The sequence below is a fragment of the Eleginops maclovinus genome, chromosome 5 (assembly GCF_036324505.1).
Source record: "Eleginops maclovinus isolate JMC-PN-2008 ecotype Puerto Natales chromosome 5, JC_Emac_rtc_rv5, whole genome shotgun sequence".
Lineage (NCBI taxonomy): Eukaryota > Metazoa > Chordata > Actinopteri > Perciformes > Eleginopidae > Eleginops > Eleginops maclovinus.
Genome location: NC_086353.1, coordinates 20,115,688 through 20,143,167, shown reverse-complemented (window position 1 = coordinate 20,143,167; position 27,480 = coordinate 20,115,688). Strand labels below are relative to the sequence as shown.

General features: G+C 40.6%; 2 protein-coding genes across 4 annotated transcripts in view; one reads left to right on the top strand and one right to left on the bottom strand.

The window, feature by feature from the left end:
• Positions 1–27,480, bottom strand: part of vwa11 (von Willebrand factor A domain containing 11) — a 30,078-nt gene that overhangs the window by 1,947 nt on the left and 651 nt on the right. The window contains exons 1-16 of one of the 3 annotated variants that reach the window (XM_063883516.1): positions 17,573–17,795; positions 16,460–16,649; positions 15,587–15,723; positions 15,314–15,458; positions 14,602–14,695; positions 14,239–14,367; positions 9,129–9,315; positions 8,553–8,722; positions 8,353–8,465; positions 8,125–8,241; positions 7,823–7,996; positions 7,597–7,729; positions 7,327–7,479; positions 6,629–6,721; positions 369–640; positions 123–256 (exon numbers count right to left, since the gene is read on the bottom strand). In XM_063883516.1, coding sequence (XP_063739586.1) covers positions 123–256; positions 369–640; positions 6,629–6,721; positions 7,327–7,479; positions 7,597–7,729; positions 7,823–7,996; positions 8,125–8,241; positions 8,353–8,465; positions 8,553–8,722; positions 9,129–9,315; positions 14,239–14,367; positions 14,602–14,695; positions 15,314–15,458; positions 15,587–15,723; positions 16,460–16,642 — 2,234 coding nt within the window. In that variant the 5' untranslated portion in view covers positions 16,643–16,649; positions 17,573–17,795. Of the gene's footprint in view, positions 1–122; positions 257–368; positions 641–6,628; positions 6,722–7,326; positions 7,480–7,596; positions 7,730–7,822; positions 7,997–8,124; positions 8,242–8,352; positions 8,466–8,552; positions 8,723–9,128; positions 9,316–14,238; positions 14,368–14,601; positions 14,696–15,313; positions 15,459–15,586; positions 15,724–16,459; positions 16,650–17,572; positions 17,796–27,480 lie in introns of those variants that run through there. The other 2 variants (XM_063883515.1, XM_063883517.1) reach the window with 2 other exon arrangements.
• On the top strand, positions 19,656–25,410 carry LOC134864506 (prostaglandin D2 receptor 2). The gene is made up of 2 exons (XM_063883543.1): positions 19,656–19,904; positions 22,875–25,410. Exon 2 carries the CDS (start codon positions 22,882–22,884, stop codon positions 24,265–24,267), a length of 1,386 nt encoding a protein of 461 aa, XP_063739613.1. The 5' UTR covers positions 19,656–19,904; positions 22,875–22,881; the 3' UTR covers positions 24,268–25,410.

The following is a 27,480-nucleotide window of genomic DNA, read 5'->3' as shown; positions in this document are numbered from 1 at the left end:
AGTTTGCACAAAGTGACTCCATCCACATGCATGTTAAGCTTCAGGCAGGTAGATTAAGAAATATTTCAGTACTGATAAAAATATTTGCCAAAAAAAACGTTTTTTAAACTGCCTGCCCTCACCTGGTTTCGACGGACATGGGGAATTCTCTGTCATTCCTGGCATTGAGGCTGTAGATGCCACCAGCTCCCTGGGTCATGACACTTATGGGGAGCTTGAAGACTTCCCCTGGCTTCACACTGCTGTCTACCACAGCCTAGAGGGAGAAAACAAGTGGCATACAATGTAAAAGTGTTTATGTATATGCCTTTATCTAACTTTGAAAAATAATTAGTTTCTATGTATACACAGGATGGTAAAAGACCGACCATGATGTGGACTTTGGAGATGGACATCTGGGTGGTGGACTGCCTCTGGAAGTTACTGTTTGACACTTTGTCAGTTCCTTCCAGACTGACAACAAACTCCCCCTCAGGGATGACATCAACGGTCACCAGGATGTCTCCGTTGCCCATATCCGATGTTGTGCTGTTGCTAGCAGTCTCAGGGCCGGAAACAGTTACCAGGGAAACATCTCCTATGGTAATCGATGACGGACCGTTCCTACCAAGTACGGAGAGCATCAGAGTGGCCGGCTGGCCTGGTGTTTCCGGAGGAGAGAAGTGAAGAAGCAAGGTAAGGGGAAGAAAAAGTGACCTATACATTTTTCAATGCCAAAAGACTCTGAATGATTTGCCATTACCATTGGAAAATATGGAAGGAATGTATGGTATTGGGATGTTTGATGTGCTAACCATTAGCTGTGTGTTTAATTGGGACATTCAATCATTTGTGGAAAAAATGCTGATTATTTTTGGACTCCTGTCTTTAGCAGTGGCGATTTTAAATAAGTCCATTCACTCAAGTACTGTTCTTTAATACAATTTTTAGGCACTTCAGTAATTTACAGGGTTCAATAAATAATATTTGTATGGATTATACCTTATTGATGCCTTAGTTGGCTCTACAACTAACCGGGCAGCATACAGTAAAATATATATCACACGTTTAAGATTACAACATTAATCATCCTTTGTACTATGTTTTTTGTTGTCTTCCTTTAAGCATAATGAAAAGACAACATGCATTTTGATGTATCATTTGACACATCTTGTAAAGTAATGTTCTACTATTGTATATGTCAATGCTTTTTTTCATGCACTTAATTCCTTAAGCAATACCTTCCACCACTGGTCCTCAGCCTAATGGACAAAATGTATGTATTCATCTTCCTTTGTAGTCATTTATTTGTTTTGTTTTTTGCTCCTTCTCATAGTCGTGAGACTTTTATTGGTTACTTTGTTGCCTTTTTTACACTCTCTAGTTTTATTATGTTTTTTTTGTGGTAATGTTTGTCTGTTCCGGCTTTGTATGTGTCTCTTTTAATGACAGTTTGTAAGTGTAGCTTTCCAGTGAATGAAGCCTTAGCTTGACGCTCGTAACAATCTCCCTCGTCGTAATCCAAATCCAAAAAATCCACAGGACAACTCGGTAAATTCAACCGTTTACTTCAATTCAAGAAAAATAAGCACAGAAAATAATGTCTTTTTACAAAGTTATACAGTTTATCCAAAGATCGAGAGAGAATGAGAGAGGTCAAAAAACTGTGTGGCTCCACTCTTGCATTTCCTGACTGACCCCAGATTAACCCCGGAAACTCCTCCCATGAGTGTATCAAAACACCAACAAACTGCATTTAGGCTCCTACATTACCGGCCCCTAATTGTAATCAATGCCCTTGAAGACAATTACTCAAACTTTTAACTTAAATTAAAGGAGCCTACATGCTATGTTACTTTTACTGTAGTTAAAGAACAACAATATAAACAAATCTTATTCTTGTTCATCGCCCTGTCCAAACGGGTCTTTCAAAACAGTTCATCAATTATCTTCTGATTCTTGCAGAAGACATAGCTTTGTTATTGGACGACAAAGCTCATTGGTCTTGGTCTTGACTTTCACCTGACGAACCAGGCCTTTCTTGTCGGGAAAGGTTTCCACAATTCTTCAAAGTGGCCATGAATTTCTGGGTGAAGTGTCGTCTACAATCAGCACCACGTCACCGACGCAGAAGTTTCTTCCAGGCGTGAACCATCGTTGACGTTCTTGAAGCTGCATGAGGTATTCCCTGCACCAGCGTTTCCAGAAAGTCTTGAACCTTGTGCTTTCACTGTTCAAGTACTTTAACACAGCCGTGCTATCTGTCCAAAAGATGGAGTCGTGAAGTTCCAGTTCGAGCTCTATCTCCAGAAGCTTGTCCATTTTGATTGCAACTGTGGCTGCAGTCAGTTCCATTCTTGGTATGGTTGGGGACTTCAAGGGCGCGACCCTTGCCTTTTCCTCTTCAGGTATTGAGTTGAGCAACTTCCGGCTGTTGCTTGACCATTTTGTTAGTCGAAATCCACCTTTTGCCAACATGTTCCTCAGGTCGGCGCAAAGGGCGATTGCTGTGTCTTCATCAGTAGTTGACTTAAGACAGTCATCTACGTAGAATTTTTTCTTGACTGTTCTGGCAGCTTCCTGACAGAATTCTTCCTCAAAATCTGTTGCACATTTCTGAAGCGCAAAGGTTGCCACACTTGGCGATGATGTTGCGCCAAAGATGTGGACCAACATCTTGTGTTCAACAAGTTCCTGCTCATAGTTCCCGTCAGGCCACCAGAGAAACCTGAGGAGATCCGTGTCTTCATTGCTGACCCTGACCTGGTAGAACATGGCCTCCACGTCAGCCATAACTGCCACAGTCTCCTGTCGGAACCTCATAAGGACCCCCACTAGTGAGCTTGTCAGGTCCGGTCCCTGCAGGAGCTGTTGGTTCAGCGATGTCCCTCCAAAGCTTGCTCCACAGTCAAAGACGACGCGCAGTTTTTGCTTGACTGGATGTCTGACTCCATGATGAGGCAGATACCATGTCCGCCCTTCAGTTGGCTCCTGTTCTGTACTGTCGAGCTTTACAGCATGACCTTTCTTGAGTATGTCATCCATGAATGCAACGTATTCCGCATAAAACTTGGCGTCTTTAGAAAATCTTTTTCGTAAGTTCAAAGCCCGTTGCGCTGCAACTGATCTGTTGTTTGGCATACACAATGACTTGTTCCTCACTGGAAGACACACACTGTAATGACCGTCCGAAAGTTTTGCGGATTGACACACCGTGTTGACGAACTTGTGATCATCCTTGGACATTTCGATATCCTCGTCTTGTCCGGCATCGGGAAAGTCCTGCTTGAACTGCAGTTGCCAGAGCTCTTCTAGCTTAGCTACTGAGATTCGATTAGCAAAGACTTCTGTCAATCTGTTTGTCTCCATTGTACCACTTCCACCCCTGAGCGGTCCATTTACAGTCCAGCCTAATATTGTTCTCACGGCGTATGGTCCATCGTCCACGCTGTTGACCACTTGTAGTGGCTCCATCGCCTTGGGAACATTTGCTCCAATGAGTAATCCAACCCCAGCTTTGATAGTGGGAAGTTTCACCTCCTTTAGGTGAGGCCAACTGTTAACATCCTCTTGGCGGGGGATATTATCTTTGGTTACAGGGATGTGTTTTTGTGAATACACCTCTGAAAGTTCAATAAACTGGTTGCTATCCAGACTACTGATTTCCAGTCCAGTGACAATGCATGTGTTCACAACAGATTCATTACCCATAGTACGCAACAAGATATTAACATTGCGTCCATTCATGTTAAGTTGGTTTATCAGTGACTCTGTAGCGAAAGTAGCTGAGCTACCTGGGTCCAAAAAGGCATATGTTCTCACTGCCTTGGTTCCTTTTTGTGCCTTGACACACACTGGAATAATGGAAAGGACACAATCCTCCTTACCGGCCCCAATGATGCCAACAGTTTCAGTCGTTTGTACAAGAGCACTTGATAAAGATTGTTGTCCACGGCTTTCTGTTGCAGTTTCTCCCTGCAAGTCTTTAGTGTACATGTGCAGCAGTGTGGGATGCAGTCGAGAGCACTCTTCACATTGAACTTTCTCTTTGCAGCTGCTACTCATGTGACCGTGTTTCAAACATGCAAAACACAAACCTTTGCGTCTCAAGAAGTCAATCTTCTCTTTGTGTGGCTTGCCCTTGAGTTTTCTGCAGACTGTGAGGCTGTGTTGCTCTCCTTTGCAATAAACACAAGGCTTGCTGTTTGCGTCCACTGTGACGGGTTGTGTTTTTAAAGTTGCTTGCTTGTCGTTTTCCATCTTGACTTTGTTTTCGATTCCGGCGGGAACAACGGCAGTTGTGAATACCTTCTTGGGTTTGAATGTCTCGGCATATTGTGGTTTTGGTCGGACTGGGTCTTTCATGCCTGTGGTGGTTTCTTTTATGTTTCCATAGAGTGGGTGTAACATATATCTAACCTGCTTGTTGACAAAGTTGACGAAATCCTTGAACTTCGCTCTTTTCTTTGTTTTTTCTTGTAGGTCGCAGGCAGACTTTCTCCAGGTTTCTTTGAGTCTGTATGGAAGCTTGTTAGCCAATGCCTTTATGTTAGCTGTGTTATCCAAGTCTTCCATGTAGCTAATATCTGTCATTGTGTTTGAGCATCCAGTGAGGAATAATGCGAAGGACTGTAGTGCAGCGCCATCTTCTGGCTTAATTGTCTGCCAATCCAAAGCCTCCTTTACGTAAGCTTCTGCTATTTTGTAGTCGTCGCCGAAAAACTCCTTCAGCATTTGTTTTGCTTTAGCATAACCTGCTGAGGGTTCCATGTGGATGCAGCTCTTAACTAAGTCGTGCGGTTGTCCACTTGTGTACTGCAGCAAAAATTGTAGGCGATCACGATTGTCGCCAGTGCGGCCTTCAACTCCATGTTCAATAGATCTGATAAAGGATTTATATTCAAGCGGGTCACCCTTGAATATTGGAATAGTGAGATGGGGAAGTAATGAAGCGTTGTGATTCTTCACCAGATACTCTGTCACATTGACTTGCTGAGAGATGGCCTTGCATAGACTATCAAGCCCAGGTCCACTATTGAGTTCCATGTCTTTTGCAGTTGAGGCTCTTTGAGGCATTGCTGGCTGAAGAATGGGTTTAACGTCGGGGTTAGTTATGACGTGCTGTGATGGTAGTTGAAAAGTAGTTTTTACCTCTGTTTCGCCAACCTGTTCATCAATGTCATTGATGCTCGTGCCTGCTTGTGTGTATTCATATTTTTGCAAAACTTCAATTTTTGCATCTGACTCAGCAAGAGCAGTCTGCATTTCATGCATTTCTTTTCTAGCCTTTATGGCGGCTTCTATTCTTTTGTGCTCTGCTTCTCTGTATCCCTTTTCTGCATGCCAATCTGCTTCTTCCTTTTCTATGGCCAACTTCTCCCTTAAAGCAGCAGCCTTTGCATTTAAAGATGCACGCTCCATTTCTGCCTTTATTCTGATTGAGGAAGAAGCTGACCACTCGCTTCCAAATAGTGATCCGCGTCTACTTGTACGTTTAGAAGTCGATTTTGACGATGTAGGCCTATCTGTGTGTGTTACTTGTTCACCACACTCTTCAGCCTGGACTGAGCGTTTCATGACCTCTTTCATCCATTCCTCACATTTCCAGAAGAAATCATCCATTGATTTATCTTTAGGATCAAACCAATTCTTTTGATTATCAGCATATTCATCCTCATCCATGAATTGTTGCAAACCAGAATTTAGGTTGGACAACTCTTGATGCAAAATACTAAAGTCAACACGCAATTTATTTTTTACAGTGTCGACATTTGCATCATCTTCCATTAATTGCTCAATTTGCTTTATCATGCTAGTTAGCTGGGACAGCTTGCATTTGCGTGCTTGGATTTGTCTAGCCTTGCGTTCCTCTACAGCCTTCTCAGTCATTTTTACTGTTCGTTTTCCACTGTCTTGTTCATCCATAACAAGCTGAATTTTCCACACTTAGCCTACTTGGTAAAAATGTCGAAGCACCGTAGAGTGAGCGTTACGCTTGAAATCCGTTCCACTTCGTCATTCAGCCGAACGACGGGCACGGCACGCGCATGCACTTCACTGCCGTCCTCGTAGAGTAGCGTCAATTAGCGATCCGCGGCAGAGCAAAGGCAGATAAAACTTACGGTTTGTTGAATTATCTTCTCAATACCACCGTGAAGTCAGTGCAAAGTTCCTTCTTTCGTTATCCGTTTCGAGTCAAGCCGTTCCAAATTCCAGTAGCGTAAATCCATGCAGAGCTAGTTTTTTGACTAATGTAGCTTTCCAGTGAATGAAGCCTTAGCTTGACGCTCGTAACAATCTCCCTCGTCGTAATCCAAATCCAAAAAATCCACAGGACAACTCGGTAAATTCAACCGTTTACTTCAATTCAAGAAAAATAAGCACAGAAAATAATGTCTTTTTACAAAGTTATACAGTTTATCCAAAGATCGAGAGAGAATGAGAGAGGTCAAAAAACTGTGTGGCTCCACTCTTGCATTTCCTGACTGACCCCAGATTAACCCCGGAAACTCCTCCCATGAGTGTATCAAAACACCAACAAACTGCATTTAGGCTCCTACAGTAAGTGAAAGCCAGAGGGCCCCTCACACTTTGGGCCCCTGGTCTTGTGCCTGCCACTTCAGTAATCCATCCATGCTTTATAGTGTACCTGCTTGTGGACGCCCACTGAGTACTGCATAACCTGGGTGAGGTCCCTTGAAGCTTTCCACAAAGTTATAGATGAAGGTAATAGTACTCTGGCCTGGAAAACAAAAACAGCTTCACTGTAAATGCAGATACAATTTATAAAAACAGAATTGAGTTTGAAGAATAGCTTTGTAATAATATGTGGTATATTTCAAAATCAGAAGCAAAGCGGTTTGAAGCCGTTTCCATGAACCAAAAAGAAGTAACATAAATATCAAATACACTGCTGAATAAAAAAGTATTACATTGGGATATGTGAAACTTGCAGCTAGGATGTAATTAAGGAATAGTTCTATTTGCTTTGCTTCCATAAGCTTAATGACTAAATTATTGCCTATTATTACTATTAATATTAGCTCAGCACAAAGGCTGAAAAGAGGGGAAAACCACCACCTGGCTGACATGTCCAAAGATACTTGAAGCAAATCTGCAGCTACATTTTTACAAGTTAAATCTTGTTTATTTATTTAATCTGCAGGAGGTACTTGGCTATTTATGGTCAGGGGGCAGTCAAAGTAATATTTATTTTTATAGAAAAGAAAGAGGGGGAAATGGTTTCCCCCTTCTCTCTAGCTTATGAAATAGATATTACGGTGGTATTGATCCATTCATCTAAAATGTTGGCAAAAAAAGCAGTGAGCAAGAGTAACCAAGACTTACCTGTGACTTTAAGTGCGTATTGCTGGTTGGAGTTGACGTTGATCTGCCAGTTTCCTACAAGGTTGTCAGCGTTGAGACGAATCCTCCACAGGTTGCCCACTGTTTGTAGGGTCCCCAGTTTTGGGGTGGTGTCACCCTGACTTTGGGTCACACCTGGAATTTTACAGCATAAGTATTTATCAGAATCATATTATCAGTAAGAAAATGGGGCACAAAAATAAGCATCAAATATTGACACTGTCCTGAATTGCATTGTGAATGATATGTTACCTGCAGGGTTGGTCAGTGTGAAAGCAATGTTTGTTCCTGTGATGTAGATAGTGATATTTTTCAGCGATTCATCCAAAATAAAGGGGAAGGTCTCCTGTTTCCCAGGGTTCCTTGCACGCTGAATAACTGTTACCTGAGGAAGAGGCAGTTATTTTTCAAACTGGTCCAACCCCGAAGGCACGGCACATGCTTTCGAGAATGTACTTTTAGATCTGCAGGGTCTTACCAAAGCTGAAGTGGAAGTGTCAAGGATGACGCCTGTAGCCTGAGGTAAATCCGCCTTAGAAACCTGGATAGCTTGGCCTCCGGAGGCCAAAGCTAACTCCTTGTAGACGTCTAAGGTGGGAGCACTTGTGGAACGACGGCGCCTCCTAAAGGGTGCGGTCAGGAAAAATGATACCTGTGGACACCGTCAAATGTGTTAAATACAATCCCAGCATGTCACATAAAAAGAAAAAGACAAAAATGTCATGGCAGGCTTATCGGTGAAAAGGCAAAATAATGCTCCAAAGTTAGGCCACATTTTACCGTGGACTTAGTGCTCCTGGTGAGAGCAATGACGGTGGCCTTGAGGTACATGTCTTTGGCTACGGCATCGGTGAAAACATAGATGTTGGAGGAGGAAGGGGCACCAGTGAGAGCCAACTGGAGATATAAAACAATAATCTTGTCAGTTTATTTTGCATCAACTCAGTCTTAAAGAATTCTAAAATAATGAACAACCACTGTATTAAAACCACATCATAGCTTAAGTACCATAAGTCCTGACAGGCACATCTCAGGGGTATCACCACCTCCTGATGCTCTCAGTTTAGCGATTTCACTTTTCATCTTATCAGGGTCTGTTGTTCTGATCATGGGTCCAAAGTCTACATATGAAAACCAGAAAGGACAGGCTAATTGCATTTCTAGATTACATTTAAAAAAAAATCAGTGTGAGGTAAAAGAGTTCATACCAGGGTCGTTGAAAGGAACCAGAATGTACTCTGATGGCTCGTCCTGTGTTCCTTTTTTGCTTTCAATGATTTCATAAACAACCTCCCTAGCAGCATCAATGTCTTCAGACATACTGCCGGTGGTGTCAATCACAAAGCACACGACTGCTGAACGGGCGATCCCCATGAGTCTGTGAAAAAAAATGAGAGTGAAGAATTAAAACTCAGGTTACCCTAATCATTCCTCTCTGTCTGAACCAAGCGAGACAAATGAGTAAGTGCCTTAGTAGCTGAATTGATCTCAATTGCTAGTTTTGTTCTTGAAAAAACCATGAGGTACATTTTTTAAACTACGGTCCTATTTAGATCGACGAATGACGATATAGCAGGGTATGATTTGGGCTGTGACCGACTTGTGCTTAACAGTTCGCTACCACAGTGTTGTCCGGTTGAGTGTTGTGTTGTAAATGTTTTCGTCTCAGAACCCTTTCCCAGTCTTTTTTCAGATCATGATCTGGTACAGCTATAAAGTCTATGTTTGGGCAGTTATAATAGAAAGTCAAACTTTTGGGATTCATGATCAAATAGACTGTATACCTCAGATAGTCATCGTTCCCGGCAACTAAGCGGATGTCCTCCAACAGCTCGAGGCTGGCAGCTGTAGCTACAGTGACAGCAGCGTTGTGAAGGGCCACATTGTCCTTGCGGCGCTCGTCCTTGTTGATGCCTCCGCGAGGATGTATTGTACTTGTCAGGTCAGATTCCCCTCCATGGCTACATTTACCTGGCACAGTGCAGAAATAACAAGTTCATCTCAGTCAAGGTTCAACTTGTCAAAACAAACAATTCCACATTGTGTACTAATGATTGTCTTGTACTCAGGGATGGACTAGGTCAGAAAAATGGCTCAGGACTCTGACCCAGTAATTTTAATGTAAACACCCAAAACTAAAACACAATTCTTTAGCCAGAATTGGCACAGCAGGATAGAGTAAACCAGTATACATTGAAATACGACTGAATGTGGGGGGTTATTATAGATTAAGCTGCCTATAGCTGCTTTATAGTATATAAGTAGGTTTTACTTGGCGCGACTCGCTGCCGCTGCTCTATGGATTTTTGACTAAGTTTTAACTAAACTTGACTTATGTGACGGTCATTCCTTTACTGTCTGTTGCCCTGTTGAGATACTGATGCTGGTATCACCTTATACTATCAGATCAGCTCTGTATGTGGCCCTAGCTGCTTACCTGTTTGAGCCCTGGCTCTCACTAATGAATCGGCCATACCCGGCTACACCTGCCTTTCTACTTGGCTCTGCTCTGTGAGCCAGAATGTGGATCAACAAGTCGGCTGTAGTCATTTGGACTGCAGTGCTTTTTCTGATAAGCTCCTCATCGGACCTGCTTCAATTCTCGGCTGCCGAGCTTCTCAAACTTCGCTTCAACCCGACCCTCCCCAGCAGCTCGACAATCAACACTGCACCCCGGCCCGGACAACGCTCGTTTACGTTGTCGGAGATATCTTCACCGTGGGTCCCGACGGAGCTTCAACATCGATGACTCCAGTACAATCAACTCCTTCTGGTCTTCATCTCCTTTCATGGCCGTCAACCGAGAATATCCAGCAGGAGGGTGGACCATGGTGTTCTAGCCAACCTAGCCAGGTCGGCTAACGTTAACACTGTCTCCCACAAGAGTGACCATAATGATCTCCATTTGAGATTCGCTCACTCTCGGGCAAAGGACATCTCCTCCAGGATCTCATCAAGGACCGCAAATATAACTTTTTAAGTCTGACAGAGACATGGTAACAACCAAACAACTTTTCCCAGCTGCTCGAAGCAACGACCCCCGGGTTTGTTTACAACTGTCAACCCCGCACTACGGGTCGCGGTGGAGCTGGAAAGTCTCGCCTGTCTCTGTGCCAGTATACCTGTCATTTGAGTCACAAACTGAATTGACCATCCCCTATCACTATAACCACTGTTTACCGTCCACCTAAGCCCAATTCTGAATTCATTAATGAATGTTCTGCTTTCCTCACTCTCATTTCATCCCTTTCCCTAATGTTGTTCTCCTTGGTGACTTCAATGTCCATATTGATAATGGCATTAATTACGTCACAAAATACTTTATATCGTGCCTTGACAGTTTTGATTTGCAGCAGTTTATTGATTTTCCCACACATTCAAATGCCATATCCTGGATCTACTGTGCTGCTCTGGTGTCACTCCTTCTAATTATTCTTCATCTGATCTTCCCATCTCCGACCATATGTTAATCTCATGTAATGTTAAGGTGACACTATTCAAAATGAAACTACCCTGTGCAAAGTAATTTTGTAATATTTAGAACAATCATTCAGCTGCACTCGACACTGGTATTGATAATCTTCATAGCATCAACTTCACATCCACCCCTGATGAACTGCTCAGTCACTGCAACAGTGGCCTTCACAATCTCCTGGGTACCCTGGCCTCTTTAAAATCACAGACTGTTTCATTTACCCAATCTGCAGCTTGGTTTACTTCTGAACTTCGCCAACTGAAAGCCAGATTTCTCCAACTGGAACGCCTCTACAGGAAAACTGGTGTCACCATCCAAGGAAATGTTCAATACTCATTTCCCCTTTTCTATAAGGAGTCTGTCTCCACTGCAAAATCCAACTATTATGCAGATTTAATCAGGTTAAGCTCTGGCAACTCTCAAGCACTATTCTCCCTGGTTCACAAAACACTACGCCCACCTGACTCTCTCCCTCCCCATCTTTACTCCACTGACTCCTGTAATTCCATTATGACATTTTTTAATACTAAAATTGACCGAATTCATCAGCAGTTAGCCCCCCAGATCTCAACCCTCCTACCCTCCCCTGTCTTTCAAATCACTTTTTTCCCATCCATTCTCTGTCTTTAACCTCCCATCTGCTGCTGAAATAACCAACCTTGTCTGCAAATCTAAACCATCCACTTGCCAACTCGATCCCCTCCCTACTATATTGGTTAAAGCTTGCATTCACTCCCTGACCCCTCTTATAACTGCACTTATCCATTCCTCTCTCTCATCTCTAGTACTGTTCTGTCACCCCTCAAATCAGCTGCAATAAACCCTATTCTCAAGAAACCATCTTCACCCGATCTCCAACCTCCCCTTCCTTTCAAAAACTCTGCAAAAAACAGTTGCCTCTCAGATTCATGATCACCTCTCTCACAATAGCCTCTTCGAACAGTTCCAATCAGGCTTCCACTCATTTCATAGCATCAAAACAGCTCTTGTTAAAATAACCAATGACCTCCTCTTGGCTGCAGACTCTAGACTACTCACCATTCTCATCCTCCTGGACCTGAGTGCGACTTTTGATACTATTTCCCACACCATCATCGACCGACTGGCCTCCATTGGAATATCTGATACCCCCCTGGACTGGTTTGAATCATATCTTTCTGGCCCTACTCAGTTTGTCCAACTCAAAACATTCAGATCCCATTCTTCCCCCCTCTCCTCTGGTGTTCCCCAAGGCTCTGTCCTTGGACCCCTCCTGTTCATTATCTACCTCCGCCCTCTTGGCCATATTTTCCGTAAATATAATATTCAGTTCCATTGCTATGCAGATGACACCCAGCTCTACCTGTCCACCAAACCCACCACATCCCTCCCTCCAACCTCCCTCTCCGATTGTCATGATCCGTGTTTCGTATGTCATGTCCTTGTGTTGTGTGTTTTATTTTGATCATGTGTATTTAGTCCCTGTTTCCCTTTTGTCTGTTGGTCGGTCGTCGCCATTTCTTCCCTGATCCCTTCCATGTTACTTGCCTGTTCCTGTCGCCCTTCATGTCTGAAGCTAAGTGTTTTTCATGTCCTGTGTTCCCCTTGATTCGTGATTTCATCAACAGCTTTTGAATAAAGCTCACTTTTTGTTTTTGACCCTTACCTGCTTCCCCTTGATTTACTGCACTTGGGTCCAGTTTCCCCAACCCCGACACCGATTGCCTTCAGGAAATCAGATCGTTTCTCCCAAAACTTTCTCAAGCCCAACAGTGACAAAACTGAACTTGTCCTTATTTGCACCAAATCTACCCTCTCTACAATAAATTACTTTTCCATCTTAATTGACAGTTCATCTGTTTCTCCCTCTCCCCAGGTTAAGAGTCTGAGTGTCATCCTGGATAGCACCCTATCATTCTAGTCCCACATCAATAACGTCACTCGGTCAGCATGCTTCCATCTACGTAACATCTCTCGCCTGTGCCCATGTCTTTCCCCCAACAGTGCTGGAATTATAGTTCACGCCCTGGTCACATCATGTTTGGAATACTGTAACTCTCTCCTCTTTGATTTATCTGACATGTCCTGGTTCAAAACTCTGCTGCCTGTATCCTTAAAATAAACCCCTCCTTCGGTCACATAACACCTGTCCTGCAGCAACTCCACTGTCTCCCCATCAAATACTGCATCATCTACAAGATCCTTCTTCTCACATTCAAGGCCATCAACAATCTTGCCCCTCAGTATCTCATCGAGCACCTCCATATCAAGACACCCACCCGTTCTCTCAGGTCCTCTTCCTCCATCCAGCTCATCCTCTCCCCTGCTCGCCTGGTTACCAAGGGGTCAAGAGCATTCAGTCGCTCAGCCCCGCACCTCTGGAACTCTCTGCCTCATGACTTCCAAAACTCCACTTCCATTACCACTTTCAAATATCATCTGAAAACATATCTATTCCGACAAGCCTAATTCTATTTCTCCTTGTAGACTGTTTCATTACGTATTTTTACTACTTGCTCTCATGAATGTTCGATTGATGGAAAACGTATTATTATTATTATTATTATTATTATTATTATTATTATTATTATTATTATTATTATTATTATTATTATTATTATCTCTCTGCAGCATGTGAAGGCAGGAACACTGATAAACATGCAGCCTCTGAGATGTGTCGCGAGGGCCGCAGAGCGCAGTGAAAAGCTAGCCACTGTTAACCATCAATAGATCTGCTAGAAATCACATCTGCCGCCGCCGCTGCCGCTGCTGCTGCTGCTCTACATACATCGTATTTTCCATATATAACTTCATATTCTGCTTTTATGATAGTGGAGTTGTTAGGTCAGCAAGGGGCATTGCAGCCTCTTTCAAACTTGGATAGATTACTTTCTGCCCCGGGCACAGCCGCAGTGCCTATAGACGTGTGTACATTGACAAAAGAGGACATGAACAAGTCATGTGGACGGACGCTTATGTAAATAACATTTTTTGAAAAACCAAACGTTTGCTTAGCGTTTTCGCCTCTCAGTCTGCATCTTAAATGATGATGTTTAAAAGGAAAAAAAAGAAGTGTTATAATTGCATATAATGCGTGCCGGATGTCAGCCGACCAGGACTACCGGCGGTTCTGTGAAGAACATACAGATGGCCAGTCCGCCCCTGTTTATACTCCAGGAAGAACAAATTGTTTTTATTTAACTGCCGTAAATGTGTTGGATCTGATTGTTGTACTGGGGAACCTAGATGTCAGATGAGAGTGATATCTTATAATTAATGTTAATGGTTTATTTTCCAACCTTTAAATTTTTAGGAAATACCAATTCGATTTTTTTTGCAGCATTATTAATATGGAGAGAAAGCCCATTTTTTTTATGAGAAATAATGGTGTCATGATTTTGATTGATTTCAGGGTTTCGTTACATGCATCTCAATGTTACCTTGGGGCTTGTTAGAGGAGACGATTCCCATGTAGCCCGATGTGAGTTGCTTCTTATTCAGGATGTTGGCGAGTATGGTATTAGGGCATGTTCCACTGGCACAGTCGCTGCAGGTGGGAGTGTCAACATCTACACAAGCACATTGCAATCACAATGTGTGATCATTACATTGACTTCTGCTCTATGATACTGTATGCTGTGTGCTAGAACAGTGATAGGAGAGCTAATCTGATAATAATGCACATCCAGCTGCCAATCATAATAAATCCATGAAGACAGAACACACTCTTGTCTTTTGTCTATAAAAAAATTTGCAATGGACTTTTACCTACAAGTGATACAATGAAAACAGCACGCACAAACCTGCCAGGTTATCCAGAGAAAGGTCTGGCCGTATGAGGTTGATGTATGGTGTTGTGTTTCCCAACTCTACCCAGTTACTGTGGCTGTAAAAGTCCTGACAGTGGGTAGAAAAATACACATTAATATTTTGAAACACAGAAACAATTTCTTATACAGGATTCTTCCAGCTTTAACTGTATTGTCCACATCACCCTATGCCTTAACTCATAGGCTCAGTGTACTCATAGGTTTAATGTTTTATGTGCTACAGTGCCTCTATTCAAGTGTCAGAAACAAATAAAGGTCAGACCTTTTTATCCATTTTGTGTAATCAATATCAAGCAATATCTCGTTATCTTCACTCAATTGTTGAAAAGGGTAGTGGTGTGCATGTAAATGGTCTGCAATGGCTATGCAGAGGGAGTTTCTCTCCCACGCATGAAATGTCTCAATTGGCCTCCTTTGTTTACAAAACATAGTGTACTAGCATTCCAACATATTGTACAAGTTGGCTTAGGGGTGGGACATTTTCCACACATATCCAAGTGTTGACCAGTCCCAACAGAGCCAGCCAGTTAACCAACCAGAGCAGACTGGGCTCTGGTTTCAGGGTGAAAACAGATACTGCACAACAGGCTACATTAAATCATTTAAATATGTGTCAGTAGAGTGACAAAAACCTGGGCATAATATGTCCTTTTTAACCTCTTTATATACAGCTGCCCCTCCTCACCTGTAGTGTATGAAGGATTCTGCCCAGGTTTTCCCTGGCAGCCTTGAAGTTCTCCTTTTGAATGTTGGCCTTAATGGCTGCCATACCCTCAACAATAAGAGCACGTCCCTGCACAAAGTTCTCCGAGTTGAAGTGGTGGCGAGCACTAAAAGAGTTTATCCAAGAGTAATAACAAAGTGTGAGAGCAGATACTTTTATATCTTAGAAACATTTACACATTTCTATTAGTTATATTTTTTTGCAACCGTTGTTTGGTTTTGATCTTTCTCTGACCTGCTGACAAAGTCACGGTCTACCAATCCGTTCTGGATGTAGATCTCTTGAAGAGCAGAATGAAACTTGGCCCCAGATACTTCTCCTGTGGCTGTCGGACCTAAACAGGCTTGGACCAACTCTTCAGGAGACAAACCCTGTAATCAGATGTCAAATGTCAGATGTTATATGACAATCAATCTAATAGTCATGGATATTTTTTTCAGAAACAAAGTGGATTACCAACAGTCCAAGGACCTCATTACTGAAACATTTCCTTACCATTAGTTGCATCTTAACTTTCAATGATAAGGAAACCCTAACTATTTGGGGAGCAATCATTAACCTTGTGGCTGTGTCCCATAAACCCTATCTCATCTTAAGATATCTCATTCTAACTCAACATGCAATTATTCCATGTTTTGCAATCGTCCTATGATGACTATATTTATAATGTTCTGGTTCAATTTATAGATACAAGTAGCACTACTCACTACTCGTATCGTTGAAGGAAAGGAAATCCTACCTTTTCAATGCTAAAAAATATTATTTTTGACAGTTTATATATACACCCATTAACTTGGGGGACATTTTCTATCTTTTGTTTTGTTTTTAAATTATGTTTGTAATACGTAATGTCATCATTAGCTTGGATAAGACAGGTTTAAGACTTATGAAAAAATTGGCAATGGATCCTATGACTGCTTTTCTATACAAAACTACCATAAGCCTTTACTCTACTCTCCCTAGGCTTCAGTATTATCAAATAAACACCTTAAAAATCTGTTGGTGTATATGTGTTCCTCTATTTCCTTTCATTTGTTATGTTTAACGTCCATGGGACGTGTTTCTCTGATTATGTGTGTTTGTGCCGTTTGTCATCTTTCATTTTACCGTGGGTTTGAACTCATGACCATTAGCCTCTGCCACCATACGGCATGTCTCTTTCACTTTCTGCAATAAAGCCGTTCCCGTAATGCTGACATGAGTGGTTGCCCCACCCCCGATGGGGACAAAGGCCACTGCAGACCCTGAGAGGGCAAAAGTCAGCAGGGCTATCCCTAACACTGAAGGCATGATCAATCTACAGGGAGAGAGAAAAATGATTAGATATCCATTATCAGTTTAGTTATGGGACGGAAACATACTGTTAATTCAGCTTTGGGTTGTGATTATGGACGCTTATTTTGACAAATATATCTTGAGAACACGTCAGAATCTGAAAATGTAAATTATATGAAAAGTTATTTAATGTACTGAAGTGAAGGTGACATTAGCAGTTCATATGCAGAGACACGTTTAATACACACTTAAAGAATGTCCTGATGGGCCGCTCCCCTGGAACATACCATTTCAATGTATGCCTTGTCTTTTATTTGCTGTTCTTGTGAAGTTCTCAGTGAGTAGATAACTAGTTAACCCAAAGACATCAAAATGTAATGTTTGTAGCGATTTGATTTACTTTGGCAAAATAGAAAAACCTTTAGAATAAGGTTTCAAAGCAAAACTATTTAATAAAAGTGACACATACAACAGTGTTTAAGGGGCAGGTTTAAAAAGGAAAAAAAAGTGTTGAAGAATGGGGGTTATATTCACAGACAAAAATTTGAAGATTGAAAAGGTACAATTAGCAAACAAAGTTCAGATATACTTTGAGATAAAGGTGGTACATATAAAAGATAAAATGACAAATTAAAGATAAATAAGCTTCAAAATTCTCTTAGATAATACAGTAGAAAAAGGCAGACATTTTTGAAAATCTGTAGGATCAAACGTGAAATAAAACTGATTTAAAATTGTGTTTAAGTCTGAGGTCAAATTGTAGTGCCCACACATATATGGTTAATGCATTGCAGATATATGTATGATTATGTCTAGTTTCCACCATAACAGAGGGGTACAAAATACATATACCAAAATAAAATCCATTGGATTATATTCACAGCACTCATCCAAGTTAATCCATGTCAATTGAATAATCTAAATTAATTCAAAATAAAATCATACCTCAGCTGTGATGACTCCTATCACTCCCAAAGAAATGGAACATTCAATCCCCCCATCCCTGTAGAGCTAATATACAGTATGTGTACCGTGGAGGGTGGGGACTTAGATATTTCAAAAGGTGTGTGTGTTTGTGTGCATATCAGCTATCTTTCTTGGTATTATCACTCATACCTGCTGTATCTGATATCACTGTAAGGTTTTCCCTCTAAAATAAATCTTTAACCAAGACCGTAAAAAGTGGTCACACTTGTATGACTTGACATGAGGAACTGGGTGCAGTGATGCACTGAAATCAAGTAAAGACGGGGCAAGTTAAATAATGATTTTAGATGGAGGATTTGAGGTTAGAATGTGAGGAATAAAGTGTACACCTGTGTCAAAAAGGTTAAAGGGGCCCTATTATGCTAATTTTCAGGTTAATGTTTGCATTTTGTGCTCCTTCTGTGACATGTTTCCATGCTTTATTGTTCCAAGGTGCTTTATTTGTTCATACTGCGTGTGTTGTGAGAGTTTTACAAATTGATTTCACTATCTCGTGGAAGTAGACAAAGGACGACAAAGAAGGCGTTTTCAGACACACAATGGAAAACGCCCCCATACTACAGTAAGTATACATAAACTTAAAGTATATGAAAGTAGTAAATGGATCCAATATATTTATATTATTTGTGACCTATAAGTCCTCCCAATTCTCAGGAAAACTCTTGGCCTTGATACAGCCTCTGAAATATAATATAAAGGAAGGGTTTTACTGGAAGCTGTGTTTCCTTAGAACATTCTGGGAAGGGGCATAGTTCCTTAAAAAATGGGACAGCCTCTGAAATATAATATAAAGGAAATGTTTTCCTGGAAAAATAGCTTTGCCACATGTTGATACTTTTAGAACATAGAAAAATGCTATACACTGATGGTTAGAGTTTAATATGTTATTGGCAAGTACTAACATAAGTAAACCATTTAAAAACGTTTTTTTTAATGTCCACCCAATCGAGGCTGTGATTGGTCAGTTTTCTCTCGCACTTTGTTTTAGTATGATGGTTTGCTCAATCTCTATTTATATAGCTTATTTCTTTACTATGTTTGAAGTTATGTTCAACTAAGTCGAACTCAGCAAATAAATAGTTGGAATAGATAGAGCCCCAAACAGGCAGATTGAAGGTGAAAGATGTTTTGAGTCGTGTAGACCACAAGATGGCGGCAGAGATGCTTTAATGTAGCGTAAGAATGGAGGTACACATAAAGGAACACTATCCTTCAATTTATCTGAAATGTACAAAAGAAAAAAATTTGGGAATGCAAGATTTCAGGAGGGTGGATGAAAAGTGTGTAATAAAGCTTTAAATGCCTTTTTCATAATGTGTTTATGCTGCACTACTTCTAAATGCTCTTAATGGCTTTCATTTTTGCGAAGCACTTTAAATTGCCTTGTGTTGAAAGGTGCTATATAAATAAACCTGCCTTGCCTTGCCTTTAAGACAATTGTTGTGCAGTAGGAAGTAGAACAAATTACTTTGAGATGCAGTCGAATAGGAGTAAACATGTGTTAACTTTGTTAACCATGTCACTGAGTATATTTACTCATTCAACCACTAGTGATTGATCTCATCATACAGCTTTACATTTTTCAAAAAATGTGAACAACTGATGCCTCATTTATATGTTTCATATGTAAGTGTGTAAACGTGTCACACTACAGCCACAGAATACAAATATGAAACCTGAAGATGAACATAAAATGTCTTCTTTTACACTAAAAAGAGGCAAGAGACATAATCCAACAAGAACATTTAATTAAAAAAAGGAAAAAAAAAGTGTTCTAATGGAAAATCAATCAGAAATGCTGGATGTCAGTGTGAATTATATGTGTATTGTTGACATAATGTATCATCTTGGAAACTGCAGCCCAGTGAGGTGGAAATAGTTCACACAAGTCCAGTCTTGAAATGAACATCAGCTATGTAGGATGGACAATGACTTATCACAGGTATCATATTTCCGCCTCTGTTAGTCCCTTCCTCATATGAGATCTCCCGATTGCCTCACTATTTCAAACATACCTGTCTGAATTGAAATTCTAGTCAATTGCGGCCATTTTCACACAGGGTGGAGCAAAGGGAGGTATGTGTTTTTGTGTGTGTGTCTGGCAGGGATTTAGTGGGTGTCTCCGTAACATGCGTGTGGTAGAAAGTGACAGAACTGGTGGGATGAGTGAGAGTGACAGTAGGACAAAAGAGGAACAGGACAGAACAAGATAAGATTTTTTAATTAAACATTTGTGATTTTGGGTGTGTTGCAGACCTACTTTTTCCCATGCTGCCCTAATACTTCCATGGTATGTATGTTGTTGTTTCATTAATTATATGTAACCACCAGTTTTATATCATGTACCTAAAACATGGGGTTAGTTACTTTGAGGGTAACTATATGTCAATTTAGAATTAGTAGAAGAAAATGTAGTATGTATTATTAATTTCCAGACTAACTTTAAAATGATGATGTTTTTGTTTTAATATTGTTGCTTCATTAAGGTGTGTTTTGCATGTTACTGAGTAGATGCTGAGTACACTTTTACTTCTTTATTACTTCTTAACTATTGTGGAGTAGTTTGAATCCACAGCAATGCATCATACTCATTATGTCTGTAGCTTTGTCGCTGTCCTGGGAGAACCACGTTTCTCTAAAAAGTACATTTTCCATGAAAAAAAGCCCCATTTGGTTTTTAGATTTATATAAAGAGAAACAGTTTTATTGTTCTTTTTTTATAAAGAATTTGTATTGTTGATTTCAGCGTAACGATCAATAGTGCAAAAGAGTCAATCAACATAAAATAAATTGGAAAAAAATACAGTATAATTGAATACATAAGGAAATATACAACAACTAACAAATACTCACACCTTCACCTGCCTGAAAATGTTTGGCTTCTAATAAAAAAGCCCTGCAATAAATCCCATCGTATACTGTTGTTTTAACAGTTTCACAAAGGTGTTGATTCAGCGCAATGTTCAATGTAAATTGCTTTGTAAAACTTCATCATGAGATGTTTTTCTAACATTTTTTACAACTCATGTATGCCTATGAGGATAAGTAAATAAAAAAATAGGCGTGCCTAAAAAAGATATTCAATTATAAAAAGACACACAGTATGAGTGGAAAACTATAATAGTGATTTTAAGTCATTGAAAGAGCACTGCTACAAATGTCAAGCACCTAAGTAAGCACAATAAGAGATAAATCACAATACTTCCTTCATCGAAATGTAATCATTATACGGAAGGAAGCGTGAAGAAAACCTGCAAAGCGAGTTAGTCTTCTACAAACAGTTTCGTGCTGTAAAATAATACAGTATACAGTTTTAATTATGTGGTCGAGTCCAAATGTTAGGGTGAAGGTTAGGTGACACCAAAGTCATAACTCAAATGATAACTCAAAACTTTATGACAAGCAAAAACAGTATTCAATCACTAGCCACATATGCAGTTGAGAGTTGATGGGAAAAAAGTCACTTCAGCATTATGTCATGGATATATTTCTTCACATGTCTAGGCCTACTCATGTGCAAACATGGTGCCGTGTTTGCCTCATCTAGGCAGTCACCATGATGGGGCATGAGTAAGTATGTGACCACGGCTGGATGTATTACAAAAGTGAATATCTTTGAATACACATGGACAGAGCAGTGGAAAAAATAAAAAACCATACTTTTTCTTATGAATTTATTGTGTCAGACACTATAGTGTAACACCGGAGAGGGCGTGTTTTTATTTCATCACCGTATGTTTTATTCTTTACAGCTCTTCCTTCTAGGTTGGCAGATACATTTTAAGCTTATAATGTAACTTCCTACCATTGTTTTTATTTTCTGGGGCTCTTCATAGGCTGGTTTGCTGCCAACTAGGTCATTTATTTACACAGTTTGACAGCAAAAAAATAAAGTTACTGTCTAATTGCAGTAGCCTATAGACAAACACATCTTGATTTGCTCAGCTAATGTTAGCTCACATTAGCATAGCTTACGAGCAGGTTTTGATCAGATACTTTGTCAACTTTTTTATCAGCTAAACAAGGTCTCTCGCTCTATCTTAGTCTAGTTTTGTAACCAAGACAAAGGATATAAAAATAAAAAGTATTTGGACAGCTTTTTGGCCGCTATAATGCATATGATTGTTGGGGTACATCAGTTAGGTACATCAACATCATAGCCTACAGTAAGACTGATTGGATGGAAAGAGGCCACAGAAAAGTTATCCATATGCAGAAATGGGTTTTAATGAAAAAGCGGAGACTAAAACCAACAGCTTTGTGTAAGCACAACAAACAGATCTAATCATCAAAGATAATGGCAGTTTTTGCATTACTAATCTTACCTCGTACCAAGGGCAACATTATTGTGCAGTTGATTTTAGTGGAGACAGTCTGGGCCGTAATGTTTTCCATTATTGACAGACTCATAAAAATCATCAAGATCTTTTCATTGGGATTGTGCTCTCTAAATAGAAAAGATACACCCAGACTGTATTGCTTAACTAAATACAGTAAGTGTAGTTTCGCAAGAGCTGGTAGCCTATGTGGTTAGACCACGACAGGATTTGACATGTTTTTGTTTTTTGTATCAAAGGGACGATTGTATACAGGTTTTTACTCCTTTGGGTTTCTAGAGCATCATGGGTGGGTAACTGTAGACCTTTGTCTTATCAGTGTACTGTGGTATGCACACCTACTAGCTGGTATGTGAAGTATTTTCCCCCTTGAAAATGCATGTGTCGCCTTAGGGATGGCATTACGTAAGTGCAACTTGAAAGGCTGTAGCATGAGACGTGAATACCTGATGGAAATGTCCTGGCATTGACCTTGTTATTAAAGTCCTGGAACATAAGAGACGGTTGCACCAGATATGAGTCACGGCAAAGTACAGTAGAGGAACATTTCCTCACCTGTAATCATGTCAGTCATGTTGTTGATTTAATTTCTACAATTATCAGCCTAATTGCATTTTACAAGATTTAATTGAGTTCCCTCTGCGTCAAAGTTTGTTATTGATCAATAAAGACCGACAAGAGAGAGGAAAGGGAGTGAGGATTTGTCAGCTGTCTCATGCAAAGGCACGTCTATTGCTCATATAATTCTCAGCATCATTCTTGTTCATTTACATCTTTTCCATTGCACAAGCATAAACATGGACAAACAGCAGCTAGTGAAAATGATCACACGTAGCCTACTGGGCTTCCAAACAAGAACAGACATATTCGCCAGAATTGTTTACCCTGCCTCTGATCTGTTCGCCTTTTTTTTCTTCTTACAGAGCAGCAATGTCAAACACGACTTCCACTGCAGATGCCTCAGGGGGACAGCTGTTCTGTCCCCTGCTGGAGATGATGAAGGAGCACCGCCACAACAACAACACACAAGCCAATTTGGTGGTGGTCAGCATCCTTGGTCTGGTGTCTTGCCTGGGGATTTTGGAGAATGCCCTTATCATCTGGGTTGTAGGCTTCCGCCTGCGCCGTCGCACAGTGGCATCTATCTGGGTGCTAAACCTGGCCATGTCTGACTTCCTTGCAACTCTCACGCTGCCCCTCTTCACTTTCTATCTTTATTCCTCACATAGTTGGGAGTTAGGCAGCCTACTTTGCAGTACGCAGGCGTCCATCTTCTACTTGAACATGTTTGTGTCGGCCTTCCTGCTGGCAGCCATTTCAGTGGATCGCTGCCTTCTGGCAGCCAAACCAGTGTGGAGCCAGAATCATCGCACAGTGCGCAGAGCGTGGAAGGTGTGTGCGTTGGGTTGGCTTTGGGGACTGATCAATACATTGCCTTACTTGTTGTTCCGCGCAGTGACCAAGAAACATGATGGGAGAAAACTGTGCTATCATAACTTTGCCTTGTATTCATCCTCTCTGGAGAGAGATTGCAAAGTGAGGCAAGCGTCAACCGCCATCTCCAAGCTCCTAGTAGCATTCCTGTGCCCCCTGGTGGTTATCGCAGGAAGCTACATACAAATTGTTATCAGCCTGAAGAAAAGGAGCAGGAGGAGGAAGCAGAGTGCCAGCCGGCTCGTAGATACACTTATTGTGTCTAACAAAGATGGGGCAAAAGAAAGTAGGCCTACAACCACAAAAAAGACAAATATCTTTCTCAAGCCTCCGTCTTCAGCTCCATCTTTATCCCTGACACCCACTTACTTGTCCCCCACTACCCCTAATCCCAATCAGCTGTCCAAAAGCTTCACCAAGATGGTAACATTTGTGATTGCAGCTTTTGTTCTGTGCTGGGCACCCTATCACATCTTCTGCATGATCGAGGTGACAGCCCAGTACTGGCAAGAACATCTCAACTTGGTGGAGGTGGGGCTGCCTTTGGCAACAATCTTTGCATTCTTAAATCCTGTGTGGAACCCCATTCTGTACGCCTTCAGCTGCCCAAACTTCTGTGTGAGAATACGACAGAGTCTGGGAGCGGTGTTTGATGGTCTGGTAGAGGAAGGAGGGGGGTTACTGATGGTTCCGGGGAGATCTATAAGAGCTCATATTAGGCGGAAGAGCAGTCGAGATGTGAACTTTGAAATGCCAGGGTCACCAAAGATCTCACTTTCACCCTGTCCATCAAATCACAGCCAATCGCCCCTTCCACTGCCTTCGTTCTCTGAAGATCTTAAAGACTGTCATGTATCAAAAGATGTTGTTAAGCAGAGCTGAGACATATTTCTGTTGGAAACATGTCCAAAAGTCCTCATACACATATAGGCCTTATTCTATGGAAGACACCACAAAAAGCAAGTAGCAGCAACTAGTAGTAAAGCTTGAAACAGTATTTTAGCCATGTTAGCTACGGACTGCAATGAAGATCTGTCACTCAGTTCATTCTTCATCTTGGTCCAGACTAAAATAACAATTATAGGTAATAACCCTACTTTTACGTGTAGCATCATCAAGAATCGGACTATTTTGTTTTTTATTTAGATGTCATGTGAACTATTGTGCGAAATTAGAATCCCAACACAGGATGCATTTTGATCTGTTTTCCTTTTAATTTCCTAGACAATATTTGCATTGTGACTTTATTTAAATATTGTCAAAAAGAAAAGTTTGCACAGCATTGAATGGCCTCACTCAATGTCATGGAACAAGTTATATTTATGATTGTAAATCTTATTCTAAAAGTAAGGAAGCCATAAAAAGCCAGTGAGGGGAATACAAAATTCTAGTTACTTTAAAAATTGCTTTTTTAAATCTGTGAAATTGGATGAAATAAAGACATTTTCATCAGATGTATTTATCTATTCTTTTTTATGTTCTAATTATGGCCCCATTATGCTGAAGTGCACTACCCAATATTTTAAATAGGACTAAAAACATTCATATTTTCTTTTCACTACACACTCTAAACATAACATACACACATTTAAAGCCAAAACAATAACACATCAGTGGTGTTAGAGAACTTTTTCACAATATTTGTACTTTTTGTTTAGAGTTTACTTTTGCGCATATGCAAAAAGACAAATGCCAACATGGATAAGACAAAATGCAAGGGAGGCTGGAGAAAATGCTGGCCAAAAATAGACACAGAATGACTTGTCCGAGGCTAACGCAATGAATTTTGAAGAATAGACCCAGAACTTTGTAGCCCCTTAAACCCTGTATTTTTCTTTAATTAAATCCATCAGCGGCTCTTCTGGCGACATCTCTCCTTCCTCTTCTCCCTTGCAGTCTTTTTGTTGTAAGCCTACTTACTACATACATGTGTTGATTTCAATACATTTAAAGATGTAAGAGAGAAACTGATATTATATTATGAAGTGTTTATGGTCATAAATTGATGCATATATTCTACTGTAAGCATTGTTTAACTGGACTCTTATTGTTGCAATGTTGTGAAAATGAGTTCTGTTCAGCTTCCCTCCATTATACTGGAATATGCATTTTTAATTTCTAATGCTCCTTTAAACATTTTAATTACATTTCAGACTCATGGGTTAAGTTGAACTTCATTTGGGAGTTTATCCAACAATAATGATCATATAGGTTCAAGCTGTGCAGACGTCCGCCACTAGAGTGCAGCATAGCACTGATAACACTGACATGAAATGCTAATGAAATGCTAATGAAATGATAACGAAATGATAACGAAGGATTATGCGCTTCTGCAGGTCATGTATTTCAGGTGCACTCTAAATCTGAACTGTTGAACGTCTGACTGTCTTTCTGAGTGATTGGATTTTGTCTTATTTTCATTTTGATAGACTGTCTCGTCCCGATTCTTGTTCCATCACACTCAAACGGGTCACAGCCACACCCACACAGGCTAAGGTGTAATGTAGGCCACAGCAGCGCAGGATTACCATAGAGGTAAATGTAATTTGGAGAGAATATTAGAGAGTGAAAATCTACAATTCAAAGACAGAGCAGGATTTAATCTAATGGACCAGATTGGCACACAAAGCTCCACTTCCACTCCTCTCAGCTATTCAGTTCCAGCATATTATCTTTCTCACTCTCTACACTTCTTTGGGACCATTCATTGTTTTCTCCCCCTCTGTTTCATATTGCTGTGCTGCAATGCCTTCTATCTATTCAAAGTGACTGAGCAAACAAAGACAAAACATTGAGTGACAACGAAACAAATAGAAAAGAGGCAGTAGGGATGAATTGAGTAAGGAAGTGTCACCACATAGGCTACATCCTGTGAAAAGTTTGTTTTTACACAATCAACAATGTGCAACATGTTCTGCAGAACAAGATTACACAAAAAATGACAGGCGTACTATAGGGGTCTCTTACAGGACTTTGCAAACAATTTCACATTCGTTTGGAGAAAGGTGGTCTACGTATTTTTGGTAGATGTGGCTTTTTGTTTTGTTTTTTCCCCTCACAACCCTAACCCTAACCCTCTAACCCTAACCAATGAAAAACAAAAAGTAAAATGTTTCACATAGTAAGCTCTTTAAAAAATGTAAAGTTTTGGGTCACAATTGTCCAGTTTACTCATTTGCTGGTAGTGATAAAAAAAAAGTAGCATTATTTATTATGAATTATGAAATACATATTATAATTTCAGTAAGATGATTTAAATGTGGTAACATAGTCGTCAATTTGCTTTTGATTTTGACAAATAAGGGGGATGAGTTTACAGTTTTTCTCATGTCAAGGGGAGGATCTTAGTAAAATACTAATAACACTGGGGTGGGGGTCATCTCCCAATATTCCTGTAGGGTTCCTGTTATAGCAGTCCGTACTTCACATAAACATTGTGTATTTTTTTTTCTTATTGTTGTTTTTTTTGTGTTTTGGCCAGTAAGTATTGTATATGACAAAGATACAGTTTTGTGTTTGTTTGTTTTTTTGTGATTTTGACAAGAGCTGATATGGGAGCTAAGCTAACACAGCTAGGACCCAGCATGCTCCTTGCTGATGTACGGTCCCAGGACAATAGGATTTAGGCTAACCCAGCAACAAGCTAATGTGGCTCCATCACGGCATCCCACATCAAGCTGTTCAACTTCGCTGGGTGACCACAGGACAAGGTGCAGGACTCCATTGAGACGGGAGGAGGCAGACTGTGTTTACATCAATAATGTTTGGTTCTAAAACGTCAGAGTTAATCGACAACGTTTCCTTAATGTTTTTTTTTCACTGTTAAAAATGCCCGGCAATTCATGTATCTCCCCGAAATCCTGTAACGTTATGAGGTTAACTGTAACTGGACTAGACATAATCACACAGATAAGGATAACTAACAGCAGGAGAACAGTGAGAACATTTTACAGATAAGATGCTGTTAATGATAGCCAGATAGATTATGTAACGTGCTGTGATAAACAGTTGGCACAGATGAGGGATAAGGAAAGCATGAAAGAGAGAGTAGGTGGAGGGATGGCGGTATTGCTTTAAAAGGGTTTAATGCACTGC

Bases quoted from the DNA above. Each gene is read 5' to 3' on its own strand.
- LOC134864506 (XM_063883543.1), top strand. From the start codon at position 22,882: ATGTCAAACACGACTTCCACTGCAGATGCCTCAGGGGGACAGCTGTTC.